Source organism: Dendrobates tinctorius, unplaced genomic scaffold (genome assembly GCF_039654945.1).
Source record: "Dendrobates tinctorius isolate UK_male_01 unplaced genomic scaffold, ASM3965494v1 ptg000158l, whole genome shotgun sequence".
Lineage (NCBI taxonomy): Eukaryota > Metazoa > Chordata > Amphibia > Anura > Dendrobatidae > Dendrobates > Dendrobates tinctorius.
Genome location: NW_027361825.1, coordinates 11,030,358 through 11,057,275, shown reverse-complemented (window position 1 = coordinate 11,057,275; position 26,918 = coordinate 11,030,358). Strand labels below are relative to the sequence as shown.

At 45.2% G+C, this 26,918-nt stretch overlaps 1 protein-coding gene across 1 annotated transcript; it reads left to right on the top strand.

Moving 5' to 3' along the window:
• Nucleotides 1-786: 786 nt before the first annotated feature.
• On the top strand, nucleotides 787-26,145 carry MRPS18B (mitochondrial ribosomal protein S18B). The gene is made up of 7 exons (XM_073548912.1): nucleotides 787-1,008; nucleotides 1,090-1,180; nucleotides 11,437-11,534; nucleotides 13,267-13,335; nucleotides 13,413-13,479; nucleotides 13,551-13,610; nucleotides 25,878-26,145. The coding sequence occupies exons 1-7, from the start codon at nucleotides 913-915 to the stop codon at nucleotides 26,078-26,080; spliced, it is 684 nt and encodes a 227-aa protein (XP_073405013.1). The 5' UTR covers nucleotides 787-912; the 3' UTR covers nucleotides 26,081-26,145.
• The last annotated feature ends 773 nt before the right edge of the window (nucleotides 26,146-26,918 follow it).

Sequence of the window (26,918 nt, the reverse complement as noted above, 5' to 3'; positions counted from 1 at the left end):
TCATCCGTTACAGCGTTAGTATCATTGCGGCCAATGGGGGCGTTACCTCATCCGTTACAGCGTTAGTATCATTGCGGCCAATGGGGGCGTTACCTCATCCGTTACAGCGTTAGTGCCGCTATGTAACGATCCCGTTGATCGCAGGGCCATAAAAGCAATGTGAACCTGGCCTAACACTATGAGATGATATACCAAACAATGTGCGGAGCCTCTCCTCCTACACACACCATATACTGTATGTATCCGCCAGGGATGAGGGGACAGGAAAGTGGAGCTTTATTTGGGACTAATAGTAACGCACAACTCAGTGCAGATGATGATGACAAACAATGTGTTGCGTCCCTATGTGCACACATAGGTTTTTGTCTCTGCGGATTTTGTAGAGAAAACCGCAGGAAATCCGCAGGACAAAGTGCTGCGGTTTTTCTGCGGTTTATCTGCGTTTTTTCTGCGGTTTTGACCTCATAATGGATGAGGTGTAAAACTGCAGCGTTTCTGCACCAAACAATTGACATGCTGCGTTTTGAAAACCGCAGAAAAAAACGCAGCATGTGCACAGCTTTTTTTTTTATTTCCATAGGAAATAAAGGTACTGTACAACGCAGCAGAATCTGCAGCGCCAAAACCGCTGCGGAAACGCAGCAGAAACAGCAAAGTGTGCACATACCCTTACACACAGTCACACACCATATATGCCATGGAGGAACTGGCAGGATATATTTGGGACTGAAGGGTTAACTCACGTGCATTTACCCACAGCTCCTCCTCTCCTGACCGCTCCTCCCCCCAGATGAGTCACTGTCAGGATTCACTGCTTCCAGGCGCGAGAAAAAAAAAACCCGGCTCATTCACCCTGCAGAGCCGGCTCATTTCGTTCACTGCAGGGAGCCGGCTCTTTGTATCGGATCGTTCATGAACAACACATCACTAAGATCTTCCCTCCCCAAGATGGCGGCCTCCTTGGTCAGGCTGTGTGTGAGCGGTGTAAGAGGAGGGCTCCGGAGCCGGGTAATTAGCCGATGGCGGAGTAGTAGAGCGGGGCGGTGTAGTGAGTGATGCATGTTCTGTAACTGTGTGCCCTCTCCACAGGCGGCGCTGCCCCCGGGGGTCCGCTCACTGTGCAGCCCCCCAGAAGAGTCTCGTTATAAGGAGCATCCGTGGGAATACCTGAGCAGTGAAGGTAACAGTGCTATTGCTCTCTGTTATCAGCCTCACCTACTGGGGCACAGGCCGACTTTATGGTCTTTGCAGCAAGTTCTCCACTTGCTCGGCCCTTTTAGGTCATGTGACTCTGTCTGCAGGCGAACTACAACCCCCAGCATGTCCTGACAACCTGCAGTGGGTTGTCAGTCCCTTTTCCTCAAGTCCTTTACACCTGTTTGGAGGACAATGTTTTTTTGCTGAAATCTGAAAATAAAAGCAAAAATTAATTATTTTTTTTTAACTATTTTTTATAAACTAATCCTTCTGGCGGGAGAATCTGTTCCCAGGACTGCGGGTTCTCCTCCCGTCCCTCCTTCCAGGAGCAATGTCGTCATCACTCACACACAACATGGCGGCCACGTCAGAAGTCCCTCGTGTCTTTCCTCATGGCTGCTGACCACTCTTCTTAGCCTCCTCACTGCGGGCGGCCGGATGTCGTGCTGGAGCGGCTAATGAGAAGAAGAGGCGCACTGGGAAAGGAGGTCTGCAGGGCTCCCCTCCATATGGCCGTCAGACCGCGGGCCTGCAGTCTTCCTAGTTCTTACTCTTCTTGCTCTCAATGATTAAGAACCGAGCTGTGGTTGTTTTTATGTTATTTTTTTAACCCCTTAGCGACAGAGCCAGTTTGCAGCTTAATGACCAGGCCAATTTTTACAATTCTGACCACTGTCCCTTTATGAGGTTATAACTCTGGAACGTTTTAACGGATCCCGCTGATTCTAAGTGTTTTTTCGTGACCTACTGTACTTCATGTTAGTGGTAAAATTTCTTCCTTAAGTCTTGTGTTTATTTATGAAAAAACAGAAATATGGTGAAAATTTTGCAATTTTAAAACTTTAATAAATTTGTATGCCCTTAAATCAGAGAGACGTGTCACACAAATTTCTTAATAAATAACATTTCCCACATGTCTACTTTACATCAGCACAATTTTGGATGCAAAAGCGTTTTTTTTGTTAGGAAGTTATAAAGGGTTAGAAGTTGACCAGCGATTTCTCATTTTTACAACAAAATTTACAAAACCATTTTTTTTAGGGACCACGTCATATATAATGTCATTTTGAGGGGTGTACATGACAGAAAATACCCAAAAGTGGCACCATTTGAAAAACTAGACCCTTCAAGGTGCTCCAAACCACATTCAAGAAGTTTATTAACCCTTTACGTGCTTCACAGGAACTAAAGCAATGTGGAAGGAAAAAATTAACATTTAACTTTTTTTTTTGCAAAAAATTTACTTCAGAACCAATTTTTTTTTATTTCCACAAGTGTTAAAAGAGAAAATCAACCACAAAATTTGTTGTGCAATTTCTCCTGAATATGCCGATACCCCATATGTGAGGGTAAACCACTTGTTCAGTGCACGGCAGGGCTCGCAAGGGAAGGAACCCGTTTGACATTTTCAACGCAGAATTGGCTGGAATTGAGATCAGACGCCATGTTGCGTTTGGAGAGCCCCTGATGTGCCCAAACAGTGGAAACCCCCAACAAGTGACCCCATTTTGGAAACTAGACCCCTTAAAGAACTTATCTAGATGTGTGGTGAGCATTTTGAACCTTCAAGTGCTTCACAGAAGTTTATAACGTAGAGCCATGAAAATTAAAAATATTTTTTTTCCTCAAAAATGATTTTTTAGCCCGCTACTTTTTATTTTCACATGGTTAACAGGAGAAATTGGACCACAAAAGTTGTTGTGCAATTTGTCCTGAGTACGCTGATACCCCATATGTGGGGGGGAACCACTGTTTGGGCGCATGGGAGAGCTCGGAAGGGAAGGAGTGCCATTTTGGAATGCTGACTTTGATGGAATGGTCTGCGGGCATCATGTTGCGTTTGCAGAGCCCCTGATGCACCTAAACAGTGAAAACCCCCGACAAGGGACCCCCTTTTGGAAACTAGACCCCCCCCAAGGAGCTTATCTAGATGTGTGGTGGATTCAAAGTGCTCACAAGTGCTTCACAGAAGTTTAGAACCTAGAGCCGTGAAAATAAAGTCTTTTTTTATTTCCACAAAAGTGATTTTTTTTTTTTAGCCCCCAATTTTTAGACCCTCAAAGTTGGTAAATAGTGGAAACCCCTCAATTATTGCTCCAACCCTAACCCCAACACACCCCTAACCCTAATCCCAACCCTAATCCGCCCTAACCCTAATTCTAGCCCTAACCCTAGCCCTTAACCTAGCCCTAATGGAAAAATGAAAAAAAAAATATTTTCTTTATTTCATTTTGTTTGCCTAACAAAGGGGGTGATAAACGGGGGGGTTATTCACTATTTTTTTTATTTTGATCACTATGATAGATTATCATAGTGATCAAAATGAATGAATGGAATCTGCCAGGCGGAGTCGGCAGATTCCCGGCGGGCGCACTGCGCATGCGCCCGCCATTTTCCCCGGATCCAAGATGGCGGCGCCCACCGGAGGACGTCGGGACGCAGGACCACCGGGAGGGGACAGAGGACCACGGAGAGGTACCGGGGGGGGGATCGGGGACCCTCTTTCTCTCTCCTCTGATGTGCGATCACATCAGAGGATTGAGAAATTAAATGCAATATCGCGGCTTTTTATTTTTATTTTGCGATCGCCGTTATAGGGTTAATAACGGCGATCGCAAAAGCGGGGTCGGTAAATACCGACCCAATTCATGTTCTCTGGGGTCTCGGCTACCCCCTGCAGCCGAGACCCCGGAGAAAATGCAACACTGGGGGGTGCTATTTACTTACTCCACAGCGCCGTGAATACACTGCGCTGTGTGTTGTGAACTCATTTTCTGGTTTGCTTCTGGTGAGGGTGATGGAGCTGGCTGTGCTGACAGAGGAGTCGTGAGTTCTCTATCTGGACTCCCTCTGTTGGTGACAAGAGGTAATGAAGCTGATCTAAATGGCAGAGACCTGAGGAGGAGGACTGCGATTGGACATCAGGAGTCGCTGACTGGATTTAAGGCAGCCGACTCCCTATTTTCTTGCTGGTGATTTTTCCTGCATGGGGCTTCTGGTTTCCAGTTTGTTTCCTGCCTTCTCAAGCTAAGTTTTGCTCTGCTATTGTTCATATGAGTTTTGGTCTGTTTACTTAGTTTTTTGTGTTCAGCCAGCCCCGGCTGGGGCTGTGCTGTGTTGTGAGCTCATTTTCCCCTTCACTACTGAGGCCCGAGGAACTCCCTCTTCTGGTGAAGAAAGGTAGTGAGCCTGATTGTCAAACACCTGGGGCTGATGATGATGACTGGCTGAGTGGAGTTAATGACTGGATATAAGGCTGCCGACGCCCTTGTGGCCTGCGGGTGATTTTTCTGTGGACTTCTAGGAAACCAGTCTGATTCCTGCTAATCTAAAGCTAAGATTTCTGCTTTGCCTTTTTGCATTAGTGTTTTGTTTTCCTTGCTTTTCTGGATTCTGCCATTCCCTGCTGGGGTGAGCTGAATCTCCTTTTGCCTGTTGCTCTGTCTTCAGAATATTCCTGAGTACTGACACAGCTTTTTTACTGTCAGTTTGTTGGCTCTTATTTTCATAGGGGTTTTCACGGATTGCAGACAGCAGCCTTCCTGTCCTTTCCTATCTAAGCTAGCTTGGGCCCCATCTTTGCTCAGTCTATCTTTCTGTCTGTGTTTTGTTCTTTCTTCTTGCTTCACCGTCATTATATGTGGGGGGCTGCCTTTTACTTTGGGGTCTGCTCTGGGGCAGTTTAGATTTCCCTTTCTGTCTTTAGGCTATGTAGTCCTCCGGCTGTGATCGAGGGGCCTAGGGCATCGTAGGAGCCCCCCACGGCTACTGCTAGTTGTGTTGATAGGTTCAGGGGTCTGCAATCCGATAGCTGCCAACTTCTCTGGTTTTCTGGACTTAGCTAGCATTTCTATTTTTGCCTCCTACGGTGACTCAATCATAACAGTGCTGGATTCAATTTCTGTCTCTGATTATTTCAGTTCGTTTTTGTCCCTGATCAGCTTATCTCTTTTTGCTCTGTCTTCAGAATATACCTGAGTGCTGATATAGGGTTTTGAAGTCTAGCGACTTAAGGGTTTTTTCTATCAGACGTGTTGGGCATATTTTTGGTAGGGCTTTTGCGTGATTGCAGACAGCATCTTTCCTTTCCTGTCCTTTCTAGTTAGTGTGGGCCCCATCGTTTGCTCAGCCTATCTTTCTATCTGTGTTTGTGTTTTCATCTTGTTTCACCGACAATACATGTTGGGGGCTGTCTATTGCTTTGGGGTCTGCTCTGGGGCAGTTTAGATTTTCCCTTTCTTTCGGCTTATTTAGTTCTCTGGCCATGACGAGGCGTCTAGGACCACCGTAGGCACGCTCCACGGCTACTGTTAGTTGTTGTGGATAGCATCAGGGGTCTGCAATCCGCTAGTTACCAACCTCTCCGGTTGCTTTTTGTTTTTCCTCCTCGGTGACTCAATCATAACAGCTGTGGTTTAAGTACCCTTAATTACGGCCGTTAAAAGGCGTATCGGCGGTCGTTAAGGGGTTAAAAAACACGCACTGTAGGTAGAAATACATTCAAGGTTAACCCCTTCCTGACAGACGTACTATCCCGTCCATGGGACCTGGGCCCCTATGCCCATGGACGGGATAGTACGTCTCAGCGATCAGCGAGCTCCCCTGATCGCGGCCGGGTGTCAGCTAATTATCACAGCTGACACCCAGCACAATGTGTCAGGGGCGGTCACGGACTGCCCCCGACACGTTAACCCCTTGCACACCGCGATCAAACATGATCGCGGTGTACCTGGGGTTAAAGGGAAGCATCGGCAGGGAGGGGGCTCCCTCCGTGCTTCCCTGAGCCCCCCACGGCAGCGCAATGTGCAGCGCTGCAGCGGGGGGCTCCTTCCCTGCAGGCCCCCGAATCCAAGATGGCGACGGGGCCTGCAGGGAGCTGGCTTCCTCAGTGCCTGCAAAGCGCAGGCATGAGGAAGTCTGCAGCAGTGCCTGTGACAGATTGTTGATCTGTCACAGTGATCTGTGATGTGACAGATCAGCGATCTGTCACAGGACAGTGATGTCCCACCTGGGACTATGTAATAAAGTAAAAAAAAAAAAAAAAAAAGTGTTAAAATAATTTTTAAAAAAATCGCCAAATAAATTAGAAAAAAAAAAATATTACCCCAATAAATCTATTTTTTGGAAATAAAAACAATAAAAGTACACATATTTGGTATCGCCGCGTCCGTAAAGACCCGCCCTATAAAACTGTCCCATTAGTTAACCCCTTTAGCGAACCCCTTAAAAAATAAACGATTTATCATACCGCCAAACAAAAAGTGCAATAACGTGCGATCAAAAAGACACATATAAATATCCACGGTACCGCTGAAAACGTCATCTTGTCCCGCAAAAAAACGAGCCGCCACACAGCGTCATCAGAGAAAGAATAAAGCGATGCAAAAATAATTATTTTTTATATAAAATAGTTTTCATTGCATAAAACCGACAAAACCTAAAAAAACGACCTAAATGAGGTATCGCTGTAACCGTACTGACCCGAAGAATAAAACCACTTTATCAATTTTACCACAGGCAGAACGGTGTAAACGCACCCCCCCAAAAGAAATTCATGAAACACTGGTTTTTGTTCATTCTGCGTCCCAAAAATCGGAATAAAAAGTGATCAAAAAATGTCACGTGCCCGAAAATGGTACCAATAAAAATGTCAACTCGTCCCGCAAAAAATAAGACCTCACATGACTCGGTGGGTCAAAATGCGCAAAAATTATAGCTCTCAATATGTGGTGATGCAAAAACTATTTTTACAATAAAAAGCGTCTTTTAGCGTGCGACAGCTGCCAAACATAAAAACCGCCATAAATAGTAAATTAAACCCCCCGTTATCACTCCCTTAGTTAGGGAAAAATAATAAAATTAAAAGAAAATGTATTTATTTCCATTTTCCCATTAGGGTTAGGGCTGAGATTAGGGTTAGGGGTGTGTTGGGGTTAGGGTTGGAGTTAGAATTGGGGGTTTCCACTGTTTGGGCACATCAGGTGCTCTCCAAATGCAACATGGCGTCTGATCTCAATTCCAGCCAATTCTGAGTTGAAAAAGTCAAATGGTGCTCTGTTATGGAATGGGTCACCGAGGAGTAAAAAAAGCAAAACACGCTAAGTCTCAGAAAACCAGAGAGGTTGGTAACTATGCAGACTGCCGAGCCCTGATCTTAACACACAACTAGAAGCAGACGTGGAGCGTGCCTACGGTGGTCCTGGACGCCTCGTCACAACCGGAGAGGTAAATAAGCCTAAAGTAAGAAAAAAGGAAAACTAACTCCCCAGAGCAGACCCCAAAGGAAAGACAGCCCCCCACATGTATTGACGGTGAAGCAAGATGAAAACACAAACAAAGGCAGAAAAATAGGCTGAGCAAACAATGGGGCCAAACTAACTTGAAAGGACAGGAAAGATACTGTCTGCAATCTGCCAAAAAACCTAGCAAAAATAATGTCCAACGCTTCTGATAACAAAATTAACCCTGAAGTCACTAGACTTCTCCCACTATATCAGCACTCTGGAATATTCTGAGACAGAGCAAAAAGAGGCCAGTCTAATAAAGGACAAAAAGGCAAATTGGCAAATACAGATAAATAAGAGTGGAAATTCAGCACAGCCCCGCCGGGCTGGCTGACTACACAAAAACTGAGTTGATCAACAAGAGCAAGTGTGAACATTAGCAAAAAACAAACTTAACTTGACATGACTGGAGCAGAGCTGAAGTCCAAGACCTGAGAAACAGACTGAATCACCAGCAACAGGATAGGGCGTTGGCTGTCTTATATCCAGTCTGATACTCTGGAGATCCAATCACTATCCTCCTCGTCAGGTGGCAGACCATTACCAATTAAACTAACCTCACTACCTCCTGTCACTACCAGAGGGAGAACGGAATGAGAACTCCCAGCTGGTGGAGCAGAAAATGAGCTCATAACAGTGCTCCTTCCCTTCCAAGCTCTGCCATGCGCCCAAAGAGTGTTTTACCCCCACATATAGGGTATCAGCCTACTCAGGACAAATTGCAAAACAACTTTTGGGGTCCAATTTCTCCTGTTACCCTTAGGAAAATAAAAAATTGGGGGCAAAAATATCATTTTTGTGGAAAAAAAATGATTTTTTTATTTTCACGCCCCGGCGTTATAAACTTCTGTGAAACACTTGGGGGTTCAAAGTGCTCACCACACATCTAGATAAGTTCCGTGGGGGGGTCTAGTGTTCAAAATGTGGTCACTTGTTGGGAGTTTCAATAGTTTAGGTACATCAGGGGCTCTCCAAACGCACATGACACCCGCAGACCATTCCATCAAAGTCTGCATTCCAAAACGTCACTACTTCCCTTCCGAGCCCCGACGTGTGCCCATACAATAGTTTTCTCCCACATATGGGGTATCAGTGTATTCAGGACAAATTGGACAACTTTTGGGGTTCAATTTCTCCTGTTACCCTTGGGAAAATAAAAAAATTGGGGACTAATTGATCATGTTTGTGAGAAAAAATACGATTTTTTTATTTTCATGCCCGGGCATTATAAACTTCTGTGAAGCCCTTGGGGGTTCAAAGTTCTCACCACACATCTAGATAAGTTCCTTGGGGGGTCTAGTTTCCAAAATGGTGTCATTTGTGGGGGGTTTCCAATCGCGACATGGTGTCCGATCTCAATTCCAGCCAAAAACGTCAAATGGCGCTGCTTCCCTTCTGAGCTCTGCCATGCGCCCAAATAGTGGTTTATCCCCACATGTGGGGTATCAGCGTACACAGGACAAATTGCACAATAACTTTTAGGGTCCTGTTACCCTTGGGAAAATAAAAATTGGGGGTGAAAAGATCATTTTTGTGGAAAAAATATGATTTTTTAATTGTACCGCTGTACGTTATAAACTTCTGTGAAGCCCTTGTAGGTTCAAAGTTCTCACCTCATATCTATATAAGTTCCTTGGGGGGTCTAGTTTCCAAAATGGAGTCACTTGTGGGGGGTTTCCACTGTTTAGGTACATCAGGGGCTCTCCAAACGCGACAATGCGTCCGATCTGAATTCCAGCCAATTTTGCATTGAAAATGTCAAACGGCGCTCCTTCCTTTCTGAGCTCTGCCATGCGCCGAAACAGTGGTTCCCCCCACTTATCAGGTATCAGCATACTCAGGACAAATTGCACAATAACTTTTGCAGTCCAATTTCTCCTGTTACCCTTGGTAAAGTAAAAAAATTGAACCTGAAGTATTTTTTTTGTGGAAAGAAGTTAATGTTCATTTTTTTTTTTTTTTTAAATATTCAAAAAATTCCTGTGATGCACCTGAAGGGTTAATAAACTTCTTGAATGTGGTTTTGAGCACCTTAAGGGGTGCAGTTTTTAGAATGGTGTCACTTTTGGGTATTTTCTATCATATAGACCCCTCAAAATGGCTTCAAATGTGATGTGGTCCGTAAAAATAAAATGGTGTTGCAAAAATGAGAAATCGCTGGTCAATTTTTAACCCTTATAACTTCCTAACAAAAAAAAAATTTGGTTCCAAAATTGTGCTGATGTAAAGTAAACATGTGGAAAATGTTACTTATCAAGTTTTTTTTGTGTGCCGTATCTCTGTGATTTAAGGGCATAAAAATTCAAAGTTGGAAAATTGCAAAATTTTCGCCAAATTTCCGTTTTTTTCACAAATAAACGCAAGTTATATCAATGAAATTTTACCACTAACATGAAGTACAATATGTCACGAGAAAACAATGTCAGAATCACCGGGATCCATGGAAGCGTTTCAGAGTTATTACCTCATAAAGGGACAGTGGTCAGAATTGTAAAAATTGGCCTGGTCATGAACGTGGAAACATTGGGGGTGAAGGGGTTAAAAACAAAATGTTCCGCACCAACATTTGTTATTGTAAAGTGCTGCTGTTTTCCCACATGTAAAAAAAAAAATAAAAATCCCAAACTGCTATGTGTGAACAAGTCCTTACGCTATCCCTAGAGCGGGTGAGAACGAATGTATGACATTTCTTGTTCACGCGATTCCCTGAGCAGAGCGCGGTAGCGGAGAGGGGTCTGTTACTGCCCGTGTGAAGCGCGGCAGCAGAGAGGGGTCTGTATCTGCCCGTGTGAAGCGCGGCAGCGGTGAGGGGTCTGTCGCAGCCCTGTAAAGCACAGCAGCAGAGAGGGGTCTAGGGGACTGTCACCGCACATGTGGAGCGCGGCAGTAGATCGGGGTCTGTACCTGCCCGTGTGAAGCGTAGCAGCGGAGAGGGGTCTGTACCTGCCCGTGTGAAGCGTAGCAGCGGAGAGGGGTCTGTACCTGCCCGTGTGAAGCGTAGCAGCGGAGAGGGGTCTGTACCTGCCCGTGTGAAGTGCGGCAGCGGAGAGGGGTCTGTACCTGCCCGTGTGAAGCGCGGCAGCTGAGCGGGGTCTGTCGCAGCCCTGTGAAGCGCAGCAGCAGAGAGGGGTCTAGGGGACTGTCACTGCACATGTGGAGCGCGACAGCGGAGGAGGGGTCTGTGCCTGCCCGTGTGGAGCGTGGCAATGGAGAGAGGTCTGTACCTTCCCGTGTGAGCGCGGCAGCAGATAGGGGTCTGTACCTGTCCGTGTGAAGCGCGGCAGCGGAGAGGGGTCTGTACCTGCCCGTGTGAAGCGTGGCAGCAGCGGAGAGAGGTCTGTTCGTGCGGAGCGCTGCAGTGGAGAGGGGTCTGTCGCTGCTCTTGTTTAGCGCTGCAGCGGAGTCTGTCACTGCCAGTGTGGAGCGCGGCAGCGGAGAGGGGTTTGTCCGTTTGGAGCGCAGCAGCCAGTGACTGAGGTGACAGCTCACTTCATAATATTGAGTGCTTTGACATCTCACCAGCCGTCCCCCATCCTCATTCGTTATACCACTGGTGCTAGGAGCAGGGCTGTGGAGTCTGTATCCATTTTGGTGGCGTCGGTATAAAATGGACTGACTGCGACTCCTCACATAATATATTGGGTTCAGTAATACAATGCAGGATGTGCTGTAAATGTTTTCATAATAATTTGGGAAAGTTCTGAAATGTCTTATACATGTCAGTTCTGTTCCTGATCCCAGGATCTCCGCTTCTAGTTGATATGAATCTGTGCTGCACTTCATGCACATGCTCAGTAGTGACCAGTGCAGCGGAGTCAGAAGTCAGAGAAATTGAGGAGTCGGCAGTCTGGCTTACAGACTCCACAGCCTTGGCTAGGACATGCTGGGAGTTTTAGTTTTGCACCATGTGATGTGTCCGCAGCTTTGCATTTTCTCATTTCTCCCCACTCTGTAGAGTACTTGGAGCGTTATGAACAGAGATCCGTCTGGACCGGTTACAGAAGAAATCACAAGGGACCAATTCCCCCACAGAAAACACGGAAAACCTGCATTGTGAGTGATGGGGGCTGGAATGAGTTATAAGTGTTTTTACCAGGGGGGTGTACCTTCAGGTGTGGCTGCAGTTCGCTCTCATAGGGAATCTGTCACCCCATTTTTGGCCTATGAGCTGCGGCCACCGCCATCAGGGACTTATCTACAGCATTCTGTAATACTGTAGATAAGCCCCCGATGTAACCTGAAAGATAAGAAAAACAAGTTAGATTATACTCACCGGGGGGCGGTGGGTGTCGCGGTCTGGTCCGGCGCCTCCCATCTTCTAGCGATGATGACTTCCTCCTTGCTTCTGCAGCGGCTCCTGCACAGGCTTGCTTACTTACTCTGCCCTGTTGAGGGCAGAGTAAAATACTGCAGTGCGCAGGCGTCGGGAAAGGTCAGGGAGATCTGGCGCCTGCGCACTGCAGTACTTTACTCTGCCCTCAACAGGGCAGAGTAAGTACGCCTGCGCAGGAGACGCGGCAGACGTAAGGAGGAGGACGTCATCGCTAGAAGATGGGAGGCGCCGGGCCGGACAGCGACACCCATCGGACCTGACCCCTGGTGAGTATAATCTAAAGGCCCCGTCTCACTAAGCAATCTCGGTAGCGAGATCGCTGCTGAGTCACAACTTTTGTGACGTAGCAGCGATCTCACCAGCGAGATCGCGCTGTGTGACAGCGATCAGCGAGCGGCCCCCCTGCCGGTATCGCTGATCGCTGCAAGAAACCTCTGGACATTTCTTTGGTCGCTGGTCTCCTGCTGGCCAGCACACATCGCTGTGTGTGACAGCGGGAGACCAGCGATCAGGTGTAAAAAAATAATAAAAAAAAATAAAAAATATAGTTATTCTCACCTTCCGACGTTCCGTTTAGCCATCCCGCCTCTCTCCACGCTCCGGTCCCAGTGATCCTTTGCATGAATGACCGCGAGACTTTGTTATCCCGCGAGACCGTGACATCTCGCGGTCATTCGTGCAAAGGATCACTGGGACCGGAGCGTGGAGAGAGGCGGGATGGCTAAACGGGACGTCGGAAGGTGAGAATAACTATATTTTTTATTTTGATTCTATTTTCTACAGCGATAGCCAGCGATGCCGGGCGCTCGGCATCGCTGTGCTGATCGCTGGTGAAGCTGTCTGTGTGACAGCTCACCAGCGATCACATAGCGACTTACCAGCGATCCTAACACCTTCATATCGGTGTCGGGATCGCTGGTAAGTCGCTTAGTGTGACGGGGCCTTAACTCTTTTTTTTTTTTTTTTTCTTATCTTTCAAGTTACATCAGGGGCGTATCTACAGCATTACAGAATGCTGTAGATAAGCCCCTGATGGCAGTGGCCGCATCTCATAGGGCAAAAATGAGGTGACAGATTCCCTTTAAAGAGAACCTGTCCCAAATTTTGAGTTCCCTTTTTAAATCAAAAGAGCCCCGGACGCTGTTGGGTAAGTGGCGGCTCTTGGGGATCTCGTCCAGACGCGGCCGATGCTGCATATCCTGCAAACTGATTTACCAGACGTGGTACTTTCTGCACTGTGAATGTGCTGTAATTTACTGTACTCCATCCACACAGGAGGCAGAGCTTTCTGCAATTATCGCCCTTTGCAAAACATTGGTTACATTTGCAAGAATCCACACATAACTCGTTCATCACTTAAATACGTGGCTGCTCAGCAGCGCCACTCTTGTGTATAGGTCATGCCTGGTATTACTAGTTGATATGCAGTAACCACTTTGTGTTTTCTTACAGAGAGGAGGTAAAGTTTGTGGCAATCCCTGCCCCATCTGCCGGGACCAGAACCTTGGTGTGGATTACCGGGTGAGTCTCCTATGAGTGCGGTGACCTCTTCCAAACCAGCCCAGGCTGATGATTGTCGTTTCCGTTTGTTTCTGCAGAATGTGAAGTTACTGCAGCAGTTTATCTGTCCGCACACGGGAGTCGTGTATGACCCGACCAGAACAGGTTTGCCTTGTTGTAGAGAGCGGCACGGGACACAGGTGGATACCCATAGATGTAATGTATTTATCTCCTAGGTGTGTGCATGAAGCAACACAAGCGGCTCGTGAAGGCCATAACTGAGGCCGAGGACCACGGTGAGACGATGTTACATGAGAAACTGCATGGCCACCACTTGTGGTCATATACACACGTGGTCAAAATTGTTGGTACCTCTCGTTTAATGACAGAAAAACTCACAATGATCACAGAAATAACTTGAATCTGACAAAAGTAATAATAAATTAAAAAAATCTATGAAAATGAACAAATGAAAGTCAGACGTTGCTTTTCAACCATGCTTCCACTGAATTTTTTTAAAATAAAACTCATGAAATAGGCCTGGACAGAAATGATGGTACCCCTGAAAATAATGTGACAAAAGTGACATGTTAAATCACAGTGTGGTCCAGTAATTAGCATCTACAGTCTTGGAATAAGTGAGTGGGCCTGTATAGAGGGCTACAGATCCTCACTGTGCTGTTTGGTGACATGGTGTGCATCACACTCAACATGGACCAGCGGAAGCGAAGGAAAGAGTTGTCTCAGGAGATTAGAAAGAAAATGATAGACAAACATGTTAAAGGTAAAAGATATAAGACTATCTCCAAGCAGCTTGATGTTCCTGTGACTACAGTTGCACATATTATTCAGAAATTTATGCCCCATGGGACTGTAGCCAACCTCCCTGGACGTGGCCGCAGGAGGAAAATCGATAACAAATCAGAGACGGATAATACGAATGGTAACAAAAGAGCCCAGAAAAACTTCTTAACAGGATAAAGGTGAATTTCAAGCTCAAGGAACATCAGTGTCTGATCGCACCATCCGTTGTTGTATCAGCCAAAGTGGACTTCATGGGAGACGACCAAGGAAGACACCATTATTGAAGACTGGAATTTGTCAAACTACATGTTGACAAGCCACAAAGTTTCTGGGAGAATGTCCTATGGACAGATGAGACAAAAATTTACCTTTTGGCAAGGCACATCAGTTCTATGTTCACAAATGGTAAAATGAAGCATATCAAGTAAAGAACACTGTCCCTACTGTGAAACATGGAGGGGGCTCTGTTATTTCCTGGGGCTGCTGTGATGCATCTGGCACAGGGTGTCTAGAATCTGTGCAGGGTGCAATGAAATCTCAAGACTATCGAGGGATTCTAGAGGGAAATGTGCTGTCCAGTGTCAGAAAGCTTGGTCTCAGTAGCAGGTCATGGGTCTTGCAACAGGATAATGACCCAAAACACACAGCTAAAAACACCTAAGAATGGCTGAGGAAAACATTGGACTATTCTGAATTGGCCATCTATGAGCCTTGACCTAAATCCTATTGAGCATCTTTGGAAAGAGCTGAAACATGCCATCTGGAAAAGACAAGCTTCAAACATGAGACACCTGGAACAGTTTGCTCTTGAGGAGTGCGCCAAAATACCTGTCGAGAGGTGCAGAAGTCTCATTCAGGGCTGTGGAGTCGGTAAGCCAAACCTGCGACTCCGACTCCTCAATTTCCCTTACTCTGACTCCCACAATATATTGCTTATATTTAAGTGAAAAATGTATTCAAGTACAAAGTGAACATCAGACATTTAATCATTTCTATGATACAATAATCAAGATATTTAGATAGATATTATGTTCTATGTATTGGAATACAACTTTAGAACACAAAACTGTAATAAATTGTAAATATGTAATACACTGTATAATATCGATTACATACATACGGTACAGACCAAAGTTTGGACACACCTACTCATTCAAAGAGTTTTCTTTATTTTCATGACTATGAAAATTGTAGATTCACTCTGAAGGCATCAAAACTATGACCTAACACGTGCAATTATATAATTAACAAAAAAGTATGAAACAAATGAAAACATGTCTTATATTCTAGGTTCTTCAAAGTAGCCACCTTTTGCTTTGATTACTGCTTTGCACACTCTTGGCATTCTCTTGATGAGCTTCAAGAGGTAGTCACTGGAATTGGTCTTTCAACGGTCTTGAAGGAGTTCCCAGAGCTGCTTAGCACTTGTTGGCCCTTGTGCCTTCACTCTGCGTTCCAGCTCACCCCAAACCATCTCGATTGGGTTCAGGTCTGGTGATTGTGGAGGCCAGGTCATCTGGTGTAGCACCCCATCACTCTCCTTCTTGGTCAAATAGCCCTTACACAGCCTGGAGGTGTGTTTGGGGTCATTGTCCTGTTGAAAGATAAATGATGGTCCAACTAAACGCAAACCGGATGGAATAGCATGCCGCTGCAAGAAGCTGTGGTAGCCATGCTGGTTCAGTATGCCTTCAATTTTGAATAAATCCCCAACAGTGTCACCAGCAAAGCACCCCAACACCATCACACCTCCTCCTCCATACTTCACGGTAGGAACCAGGCATGTAGAGTCCATCCGTTCACCTTTTCTGCGTCGCACAAAGACATGGTGGTTGGAACCAAAGATCTCAAATTTGGACTCATCAGACCAAAGTACAGATTTCCACTGGTCTAATGTCCATTCCTTGTGTTCTTTAGCCCAAACAAGTCTCTTCTGCTTGTTGCCTGTCCTTAGCAGTGGTTTCCTAGCAGCTATTTTACCATGAAGGCCTGCTGCACAAAGTCTCCTCTTAACAGTTGTAGAAATGTGTCTGCTGCTAGAACTCTGTGGCATTGACCTGGTCTCCAATCTGAGCTGCTGTTAACCTGCGATTTCTGAGGCTGGTGACTAGGATGAACTTATCCTCCGCAGCAGAGGTGACTCTTGGTCTTCCTTTCCTGGGGCGGTCCTCATGTGAGCCAGTTTCTTTGTAGCGCTTGATGGTTTTTGCCAATGCACTTGGGGACACTTTCAAAGTTTTCCCAATTTTTCGGACTGACTGACCTTCATTTCTTAAAGTAATGATAGCCACTCGTTTTTCTTTACTCAGCTGCTTTTTTCTTGCCATAATACAAATTCTAACAGACTATTCAGTAGGACTATCACCTGTGTATCCACCAGACTTCTGCACAACACAACTGATGGTCCCATCATATACACACTTTGGCTTATCTCGGCTAATATAAAGCCTAGATCCTCAGGCTACATTCACACTATGGGCGTAGCCAGGATCAAACCTGGGGGGGGGCAGAACCTCATACTGTTCCGCAGAATTTCATACTGCACACCTCAGCTGCTGCAGAACCTCATACTTCACATCCCTACACTTGAAAATAAAGCCTGCACCTTAAGAAGATGTGGTGATGAATGCAGTCTATTTATTCCAACTATCAGTTGATGTGTTACTGAAGACGAGCAATGCCTGTCCTGGGCGTCCTTTTGGGCAGCTATGAGGTGTACCTGACTGGTGCTAAAAAAAAAAAAAGGAGTGTTAGTATGTGTGCTATCCGGCTTTCATTCTTTTTGGTACAGATATGATATGTTTAGACAGATATGGATATATAGAGCAGATTTCTAATCTGCTTTTGCTATTGAAAATATTATGAGCTCAAAAACCTTTCAGGTGATGCGGTTTTTTAAAAAGCTGATCTGCTTTTGCAACTGAAAAACATATCCTCAAAAAACGCAGGAAAAACGCTGTGTGTGAATGTAGCCTTAGATCAGGTCTAGAACAGCCATTTATAGGACATTTCATAACTTTCACAAATTCCTATGAAAAAATATTCAGGACATCCTGCATTGAACTACTGTACCCAATTTATTATATATTTTAGGAGTCGATCCATTTTATACCGACTCCAACTCCGACTCCACCAAAATGAGCACCGACTCCACGACTCCGACTCCACAGCCCTGGTCTCATTGACAGTTACAGGAATCGTTTGATTGCAGTGATTGCCTCAAAAGGTTGTGTAACAAAATATTAAGTTAAGGGTACCATCATTTCTGTCCAGGCCTATTTCATGAGTTTTATTTTTTAAAAATTCTGCGGAAGCATGGTTGAAAAGCAATGTCTGACTATCCTTTGTTCATTGTCATAGATTTATGATTTATTATTACTTTTGTCAGATTCAAGTTACTTCTGTCACCATTGTGGGTGTTAGGTTGAACAATAAGAAATGTTAACTAGTTGCCTGCTCCTGGCCCAATGGATATTGATCAGTGCGCACTAGAGAAATCACACCAGAGACAGTTGGATGTAACCTCTCTTTGATCAATCTATGGCACAGCTCCAAGAGAGAGCTTTATTAATCCAAACATAGGTTTATATATCCTTTGTAAGGGGGCTCAGTTAACTCTAAAATGGGAGTGTTCAGATGTTTTCCATTGGTTAGTGGGTTGGGCAGTGAGCTAGTCTGTGGGCGGATCCATGAGATCATCCGGCTGGGTTGGTCCATGGGGTCATCAGGGTAGGCGTCATCGTGGGGGGATCCATGGAGCACATGGTGTGTGGTGAAGCAGGAAATGGCAGCCATCTTTAGTGTCACACTTTGATCTGAAAAAGCTCATGTAAGGTGAAATAATACACTTTGTGGGTAGTTCCTCTCAATCTCTTATGTCTTGAGGTTAATTAAGTATTTGATCTTAAGGCTCTCCTCAACAGTCCCCCCTAAATACTTTATTAACCTTTTTTTTTCTTGATCCTACTGTGGTTCCCTAACCCATCAGTGTTAAGTGTCACTATGACATCGGAGGTGTCATGACCATATGGATCCTATAGACACCAGAGAATGTGTGACCAATTATGGGTATATCAGGAGGTATATAGGAGCACGCTACCCGCATCCTCGGGACTTTCCTACATGCTGGGTCTATTACTCTTATATCTCCCATCACCATGGTTACAAAGAATACACATGTGACTAACCCTGATGTACACATCCTAGATCTGACCGTTTCATCCGGGAGGGGGGAAGTGGAGTCTTCACCAGTTTGAGACAAGTTGTCCCTTGTGGAAAACCTCCCTTTGTAGCTGGACTTTGACAAGCAGGTCAGATCCTGCTCTGTCCCTACCTGTCTGACAAGTTTACTAGGTGAGAGATGGATCCAGGAGGCGCTCAGCAATCCTGAAAAGAAATTAACACGACAAGCAACATTATGTAGAAGGTTCTGATGGAGGCATGAACTTCTTGCAGTGAGAGGCGTGTATCCGCGTTGGACTTCCTTCAAGATTGACCGAAGTAGGAGTTGTCAAAAGCACTTGATAGAAACCTTCAAATCTGAACTCCAGGGATGTCTTTCTGATGAATTTTACCAGTCATCAGGTTGGAAAGTATGAGTACCTTCACTGGAATCGATCTGGAATGGATGATAAAACTCGTGCATGTGTTAGTGACAGTTCTTTAGTAAGGGCAATGACATAATTTACATGAGTATCACTTCCTAAGGCTAGCTGTTGTGGAAAATATTGACCCAACCTTGGAGGCCCCCCAAAAAGAATCTCGTATGGTGTGAGTTTAGTGGGATCCTTTGGAGTGTTTCTGACTGAATTTAAGGCAATGGGCAAATTGTCTGTGCAAAGAAGTCTGACCTTCTGACAGGCTTTCAGTATTTTATTTTTCAAGGTGGCATTCAGTCTTTCTACTTTTCCACTACTCTGAGGGTGGTATGGAGTGTGTAAACCCAAATCAGCCCCTAACAATGTCCATAGTTCCTTAGTCAGTGCTGTAATGAATGCGGGTCCTTGGTCACTCTGTTACCTCTGGGACCCCATATCTGCATACTACTTCAGTTATTAGTCTCTTAACAGTCACTCTGGCAGTCATTTTGGTTGCTGGATAGGCTTTCGGCCATCCTGAGAACATGTCAGTCACTACCAGTACATACTCGTACTTCCCTACTTTTGGTATCTGAATATGATCGATTTGAATTCTCTTAAAGGGATAGTGGTTTAGCCAAATGTTTCTGAGTAACTTTCTGAGGCGGTGCTGGATTGCATGTTGCACACACAAGGCAGGACTTGCACTATTTTTGGGTGACAGTAGAGATCCCAAGTGCCATATAAGTCTTCCAAATCAAGTCATGTGATTCTTGCCTCTATGGATGATACCGTGTGCCCATTCTGTCACCGATGGGGTACAGATTACGGGGTAGACAGATCTTTGTGTTCATCCTTTTTTGCTCCTTCTTCTTGCCATGACCTTTTTTTTTATCATCTGGTGTCTTGTCTTGATGTAGATGGATAAACCTCATAAGAGAGCTTTAAGGCCCTTCTTCAGTGTCTTGTGACACGTACACCGCTGCTTTCTCTTTCCCAAATGGATCTGCACCATATGTTTTTGCTGTTTTGTCAGCAAAGAAGCTTCTGGAGAATCCAATCTTGACCACTGCAACCTCTGAAGGTAGATCTAGAGCGGCCACAAGTTCTTGTATGGTAGCAGCATGTTTTACAGGAGTTCCACTGGACGTTAGGTATCCTCTGGCTGCCCAGATACTGCCGAAGTCATGAGCCACTCCGAAAGCATATCTTGAATCCGTGTAGATGTTGACCACATAAAGCATTTAGAGAATTAAAGCAAGTAGGTAGTGATGAGGCATTAACTAAATACAGAAGATTTAAATAAATTCTGTAAAAAGCAAATCAAGACAGCAAAGATTGAGACAGAGAGACTCATTGCCAGAGAAAGTAAAAATTATCCCAATATATTCTTTAACTACATAAATAGTAAGAAACTAAAAAATGATGGTGTTGGTCCCCTTAAAAATAGTCTGGGTGAAATGGTGGATGAGGAAAAAGCCAATATGCTAAATGACTTTTTTTCAACAGTATTTACGCATGAAAATCTCATGACGGATAACATGATCAGGAATAAAAATTCTCCATTGAATTAAGCACAGTCATAGATAGACCATTATTTTTAATCTTTAAAGATTCCATAATAGCGGTCTGTACCACAGGACTGGCGTATAGAAAATGTGGTGCCAATATTCAAAAAGGGGACAAAAACTGAACTTGGAAATTATAGGCCAGTAAGTTTAACCTCAACTGTGGGTAAAATCCTGGAGGGTTTTCTAAGAGATACTATACTGGAGTAGCTGGAGAAGAATAACCTCATGACCCAATATCAACATGGGTTTACAAGTGAGACCGTTCCTGTCAGACTAATCTGATAAGCTTTTCTGAAGAGGTAAGTTCCGGACTGGACCAAGGGAATGCAGTGGATGTGGTGTACATGGACTTTTCAAAAGCTTTTGATACGGTGCCACACAAAAGGTTGATACATAAAATGAGAACAATGGGGATAGGGGAAAATATGTGTAGGTGGGTTAAGAGCTGGCTCAGGGATAGGAAACAAAGGGTGGTTATTAATGGAGCACACTCAGACTGAGTCATGGTCAGTGGGGTACCACAGGGGTCAGTTTTGGGCCTGCTTTTTAACATATTAATGACCTTGTAGGGGGCATAGAGAGTAGAATTTCAGTATTTGCAGATGACATTAAACTCTGCAGGGTAATCAATACAGAGGACAATTTTATATTACAGGAGGATTTATGTAAACTAGAAGCTTGGGCTGATAAATGGCAAATGAGCTTTAATGGGGATCAATGTAAGGTTATGCACTTGGGTAGAACGAACAAGATGTATAATTATGTGCTTAATTGTAAAACACTGGGCAAAACTGTCACTGAAAAAGACCTGGGTGTATGGGTAGACGACAAACTCACATTTAGTGGCCAGTGTCAGGCAGCTGCTGCAAAGGCAAATAAAATAATGGGATGCATTAAAAGAGGCATAGATGCTCATGAGGAGAACATATATAGAGGTAAAATTAAGTCACTAGTGCGACCACACTTGGAATACTGTGAACAGTTCTGGTCTCCGGTGTATAAGAAAGACATAGCTGAACTGGAGCGGGTGCAGAGAAGAGCGACCAAGGTTATTAGGGAACTAGGGGGTCTGCAATACCAAGACAGGTTATTACACTTGAGGTTATTTAGTTTGGCGAATCGAAGGCTTAGGGGTGATCTTATTACAATGTATAAATATATGCGGGGACAGTACAAAGACCTTTCTACTCTTAAGGGCCTGTCACACTAAGCGATATCGCTATAACTTGTGATGTTTTAGCGATATTGCTAGCGATATAGCTGTGTGTGATACTTACCTCCGACCGCTCCCCCGCTGGTTATCGCGCGAGAACGTCCTGGACCGTTTCTCGTTGTCAGCTTCCTGTGGAGAGACGAGCGTGGAGCCGGGTGGGAGGACGTCAGGATCGCCTAGTGTGACAGGTAAGTAGCGACCCCCGCCCCCTGCTATGTCGCTGGTGAGATCTGCCTGTGTGGCAGCTCACTAGCGACCACTTAGCGATGCACCAGCGATCCTGACCGCGTCATAACGCTGGTCGGGATCGCTGGTGCATCGCTAAGTTTGACAGTACCTTTATACCTGTGACGGGGACAAGGGGGCATCCTCTACGTCTGGAGGAAAGAAGGTTTAAGCATACTCACAGACGCGGATTCTTTACTGTAAGAGCAGTGAGACTATGGAACTCTGCCATATGATGTTGTAATGAGTGATTCCCTACTAAAATTTAAGAAGGGACTGGATGTCTTTCTTGAAAAGTATAATATTACAGGGTATATACACTAGTTTCCTTAATATTGCATTGATCCAGGGAGCTAGTCTGATTGCCGTATGTGGAGTCGGGAAGGAATTTTTTTCCCCAATGTGAAGCTTACTGTTTGCCACATGGGTTTTGTTTTTTTTGCCTTCCTCTGGATTAACATGTTAGGGCAGGTTAGGATAGGATATGGGTTGAACTAGATGGACTTAAAGTCTCCCTTCAACCTTAATAACTGTTACATTCTCAGTCGCTTCCTGACAAGCCAGTGTCAAAGCCTTAAGTTCCGTTTCTTGTGCAGACATGTGCGATGGTAGGGATCCGGATGAGATGACTTGGTCATGTGTAACCATGGCATATCCCGTATGGAACCTTCCTGTTTCATCTGCAAATCTGGAACCAACAGTGAAGAACATCAGGTGCTGATATGGAAATTGGTTTTCAGACACATTTTTCTTGGAGGCTGCTTCTTCCTGCAGCATCTGTTCGAGACAGTCATGATCCTCTGAGTGTGTAAAGGCGTCTTCACCAAGAGCATCATTATCATCATCCACATCCCACCTGGAAAGAGGAAGCAGCGTGGACGGGTTGAGGATGGTGCATCGGATAAGAGTGACATTATCCGGAATCAAGATGGAACATTGAAGTCTCATATGATGCAGCAGCGACAGGTGTTTAGGTTGTTGTCCTCAAACAGTCCCACCAGATAAGCCTCCCTGGCCTCCTGCAGGGCCATCACTGCCAAGCTCTGGGAGATCTCCCTCACCAGGCGCTGGAAGGGAAGCTTACGGATCAGCAGCTTGGTGGACTTCTGATAGCGGTGGATCTCACGGAAAGCGAGTGTTCCTGGCTGGTAATGATGCGGCTTCTTCACTCCACCAGTGGTGGGAGCGCTCTTCCTGGCGGCCTTAGTGGCCAGCTGCTTGCGGGGATCTTTCCCTCCTGTGGATTTAAGAGCAGTCTGCTTAGGTCTGGCCATAGCTATGTACAGAAGAGAACACTATGTACAGAAGAGAATCACTTGTGTTTGAGGAGCAGGAGGAGGTAACAGTCCTGGAATGAGGGGCTGCATTGGGGCAGCTCCAATATCATGGAGTTCAGGTGATATAGGCAGTCTTAAAAGCTTTAACAATCCTGTCCTCATTACTAATTAATCTGATTTCGGAGACGCAGTAGGGGTCACAGCGTGTATGATCATTCTACATGGAAGATTGCCAGATTTAGTCACCAATATGTCCCCAACAGCTATTTGACCATGTGACTCAAAAATGATTCGACTGTCAGCTTGAATAGTTGCCCCTTCTGCCTCCACTATAGCTCTAGCCACACCTTAAATGTGCTCTAACTGAGAATTGGCAGCATTAACTATAGCATCAGTTTCCATTGTTATGTCACTCTTTCCCACCACTAACAAGGGTCCCTCAGGAAGATCTTTTTCAAAAATAGGTTGCCAACATTCCCTCCCCTTTGTGCTTCCTGTGATGTTGATATCCCCCTCCCAGATTGATTCCCCCTTTGATACAGTTGCCACCGTCCCGTACAGGTGTGCGCTTGGCTGCGAGAGAGCCTGTGAGGTACTGGGTATAGGGTTAGGTAGACTGTATGAGAGTGCTGTTGTAGCGGAAGAGGTTGTTGCTTGGAGTATCTTGTGTGGGTGTGCGGCTAAATTGTCAGTGGAAGTGACAGTAGGAAAGGTCAGTGGTGAGGATGAGCCAGGTGGATGGATTGTTGCGTTCACCACAGGAGTAATAGGGGAAAGGGTCGGTGGCCTACTGGACCCCCATTGTAACAGGGAACATGGGTAAAGCCTGTTCACTTCCCGAAGGAATATAGTATTGGCTGTTAGTGGTCATTACTGGGTAACAAGGATTTGGTGGTGTGTAGCCTTAATCTAAGATGTTCATCACTGGAAGTTGTGCCTCACTCGATTTAGACCGATCTATGTTAGTCACATGATGATATGGTTCAGTTTGTATGATCTGGGGTGATGTTTCAAGATGGATGCCAGAAAAAACACACTTGCCTTCGCCAAAATGGCTGCCAGAAGAAACACATTTGCCATTCGCCAAAATGGTTGCCAGAAGAAACATTGCCATTCGCCAAAATGGCTGCCAGAAGAAACACATTTGCCATTCGCCAAAATAGCTGTCAGAAGAAACACACGTGCCTTCGCCAAAATGGCTGCCAGAAGAGACACACTTGCCATTCCCAAAATGGCTGCCAGAAGAAACACATGTGCCTTCGCTAAAATGGCTGACAGAAGAAACATTTGCCATTCCCAAAACGGCTGCCAGAAGAAACACATTTGCCAAAATGGCTGCCAGAAGAAGAAACACATGGCTCTGTGCCACCATTATACGGCGGTGGCCGCTCAAAGGATGCATTTTTGTAATACGCATAACTCAAAACTCTGTCCTCTTTATTCCTTTCCTCTTCTACCCAATTTCCTCTATACAGACTTTCAGAGACTTTCCCATGCCCTAGCAGTAGACAATCCATTATCTTCTAGTATACCTTTCCTTTGTTTCAAGACAATCTTCCATTCCAGGGGCTGTAATCTCCCCCCTTCTGGCATTCCACACAACTTCATAAGTTTTTTACATTGTTTTACATGACTTTTTCCTTCACTAATCGTGACTAATGTACATGGGTCTAATTTTCCATCTGAATTTGGCTTAGTGCGAATACGGCAGAACTGCATTAATTTCTCCATGTTTCTTTATCTCAAGATAACAAAAACCAAACAAACAATAAGAAGGGGGAGATGACTCAAACCTGAGATTCTAAAGATAACTGAGTATGCAGCACACACTTCCTATTTCTGATTTCTGTGTTCCGTAGTTTAAAAAAAATTACCTTGTATTAATCAAATTATCAAATTACCAGGCCCTCCAGGGCCGAGTCCATCACTCTATGTCACACGGCAAACCTACAATTTATTAGGCTACGTGCTGAGGCCATCACTCTAAGTCACGAGCCCCTACAGGTCGAGTCCGTCACTCTAGACCTACTTTCTCATATCCAGAACTGAAAATCGTATCACAGGCAACAACGATGTACAGTACTATAGACAATATCCTTTTTTTCACTTGCTCCCTTATCTAGCAGTCATCTCCCCTCAACACATAACAGGCAGCAGGCAACTAATAAACTTGACGGTTCTTGCAATTATATGGCCAGCAGCGGAGAGACCCTTCTGCCGTCTTACAGATACCGCGAAAACCGGACACAGTCAGGCAATCTGCACAGGATACCCCGAGGGACACAGGCAAAGACTACAGATTATAAAAAAAAAAATCAGACTTTCCGTGTTCTGATAAGGAGGCGGTTTGACACTTATTCCATTGTCAAGGTGTCAAACCGCTGGCCAATCCGCAGGAAAACCGCAGGTCACTTTACCTGCAGATCCGCACTGAAAAATTCGCAGCGTGTGCACGCAGCCTAAGGAGGCTCGGTTAACTCTAAAATGGGAGTGTTTGGATGTATTCCATTGGTTAGTGGGTTGGGCAGTGAGCTAGTCCGTGGGCAGATCCATGAGGTCATCAGGGTAGGCGTCATCATGGGCGGATCCATGGAGCACATGGTGTGTGGTGAAACAGGAAATGGCAGCCATCTTTAATGTCACACTTTGATCTGAAAAAGCTCATGTAAGGTGAAATAATACACTTTGTGGGTAGTTCCTCTCAATCTCTTTTGTCTTGAGGTTAATTATTTGATCTTAAGGCTCTCCTCAACATGGCTTTTTCTGTCATACGAGGGGTACCAACAATTTTGACCACGTGTGTAGTGACTGCAGACCTAATTTCAACACCTTTAAATAGTTTTTTGAGACATATAAAATCGCACCTGCCAATGTCTTGTCCCTTCCTAATCCGCAGGTCTCCTGCCAGTAATGATACAGAACAAGGACATCACCTTCGGCGACTACTCCCGGACGCACAGTGCGGTGGCACAGACCCCTCCACCCCCGCCGGGCCCATGGTATTCCTGGTACGAGTGGCAAGAGCCATCCGAAAAGGACATCACCAAACTCCAGAAGCTGTACAAGCCGTACTTGAAAGAGATGAGGGGGGAGCAGTGAGGACCGCTGCTATTATTTATATTTTCTGTATGTAATAATGAATAAAATGCAATGTCTGGAAGTAACGAGATGTGTAGTGGCGCCATACTGCGGACACCGTGCGTCTCTGTGCTGCAATGTTTAGGGCAATGACGGTCTCTTACAGTATTGCTGTGGATATTGCTATTGGGTTCCTGGATTTTCCTACCTATAGGCCATGTTGCTTGTAGACAGATAAACCGGTGCACATTTATTTATAGGTAGGGATGAGCAAATAGGTTCAGATAAGAGCTTATCCAAATAGCTGCATCGGGAACCCGGATAACTGAAGCGCTCCCGATAATCAGCTGTTCGGCTCCGCAGCTGCTTGACTGTCACATAGTCTCTCCATGCATGTTGTGACTGTCACACAGCCGCGACACATGCAGCTACAGTGAGGAACAGCAGATTATGAGGAGCGCTTCGGGTATCCGGGTTCCCTATGCAGCTATTCGGTAAGCGTTATAGCTATTCGGATAAGCTCTTATCATAAGCTATTCGATCATCCCTATTTATAGAGTAACTAGATTATGGCCCGATGCTATCGCATCACACCTCTTGCCATGTTAACCCTCAACACACACACTCATCTCACCTTTCACCATCTCCACATATGACCCCTTCTCTCACTCCGTCACGGAAGTTGTTACAACCGGAAGCTGCTTAGGGCATTTATTATTATAGAAGATGACCAGAAAATCCTTTAGCAAAACCAGCTGTTTTGTTGGTGGGTGTGGGAGACCTTCCACGGAATCGCAGAATTTCCCATCACTGATATAAATGAAGAGGAAATGAAGATGCATTTGCCGTAGTGGGACGG

Excerpts from the sequence above, each read along its gene's own strand:
- MRPS18B (XM_073548912.1), top strand. The coding sequence starts at position 913 with ATGAACAACACATCACTAAGATCTTCCCTCCCCAAGATGGCGGCCTCC. Across the intron at positions 1,181-11,436 it reads GGAATACCTGAGCAGTGAAG|AGTACTTGGAGCGTTATGAA; the intron begins GTAACAGTGCTA and ends CCCACTCTGTAG. Across the intron at positions 13,336-13,412 it reads ACCTTGGTGTGGATTACCGG|AATGTGAAGTTACTGCAGCA; the intron begins GTGAGTCTCCTA and ends TTGTTTCTGCAG.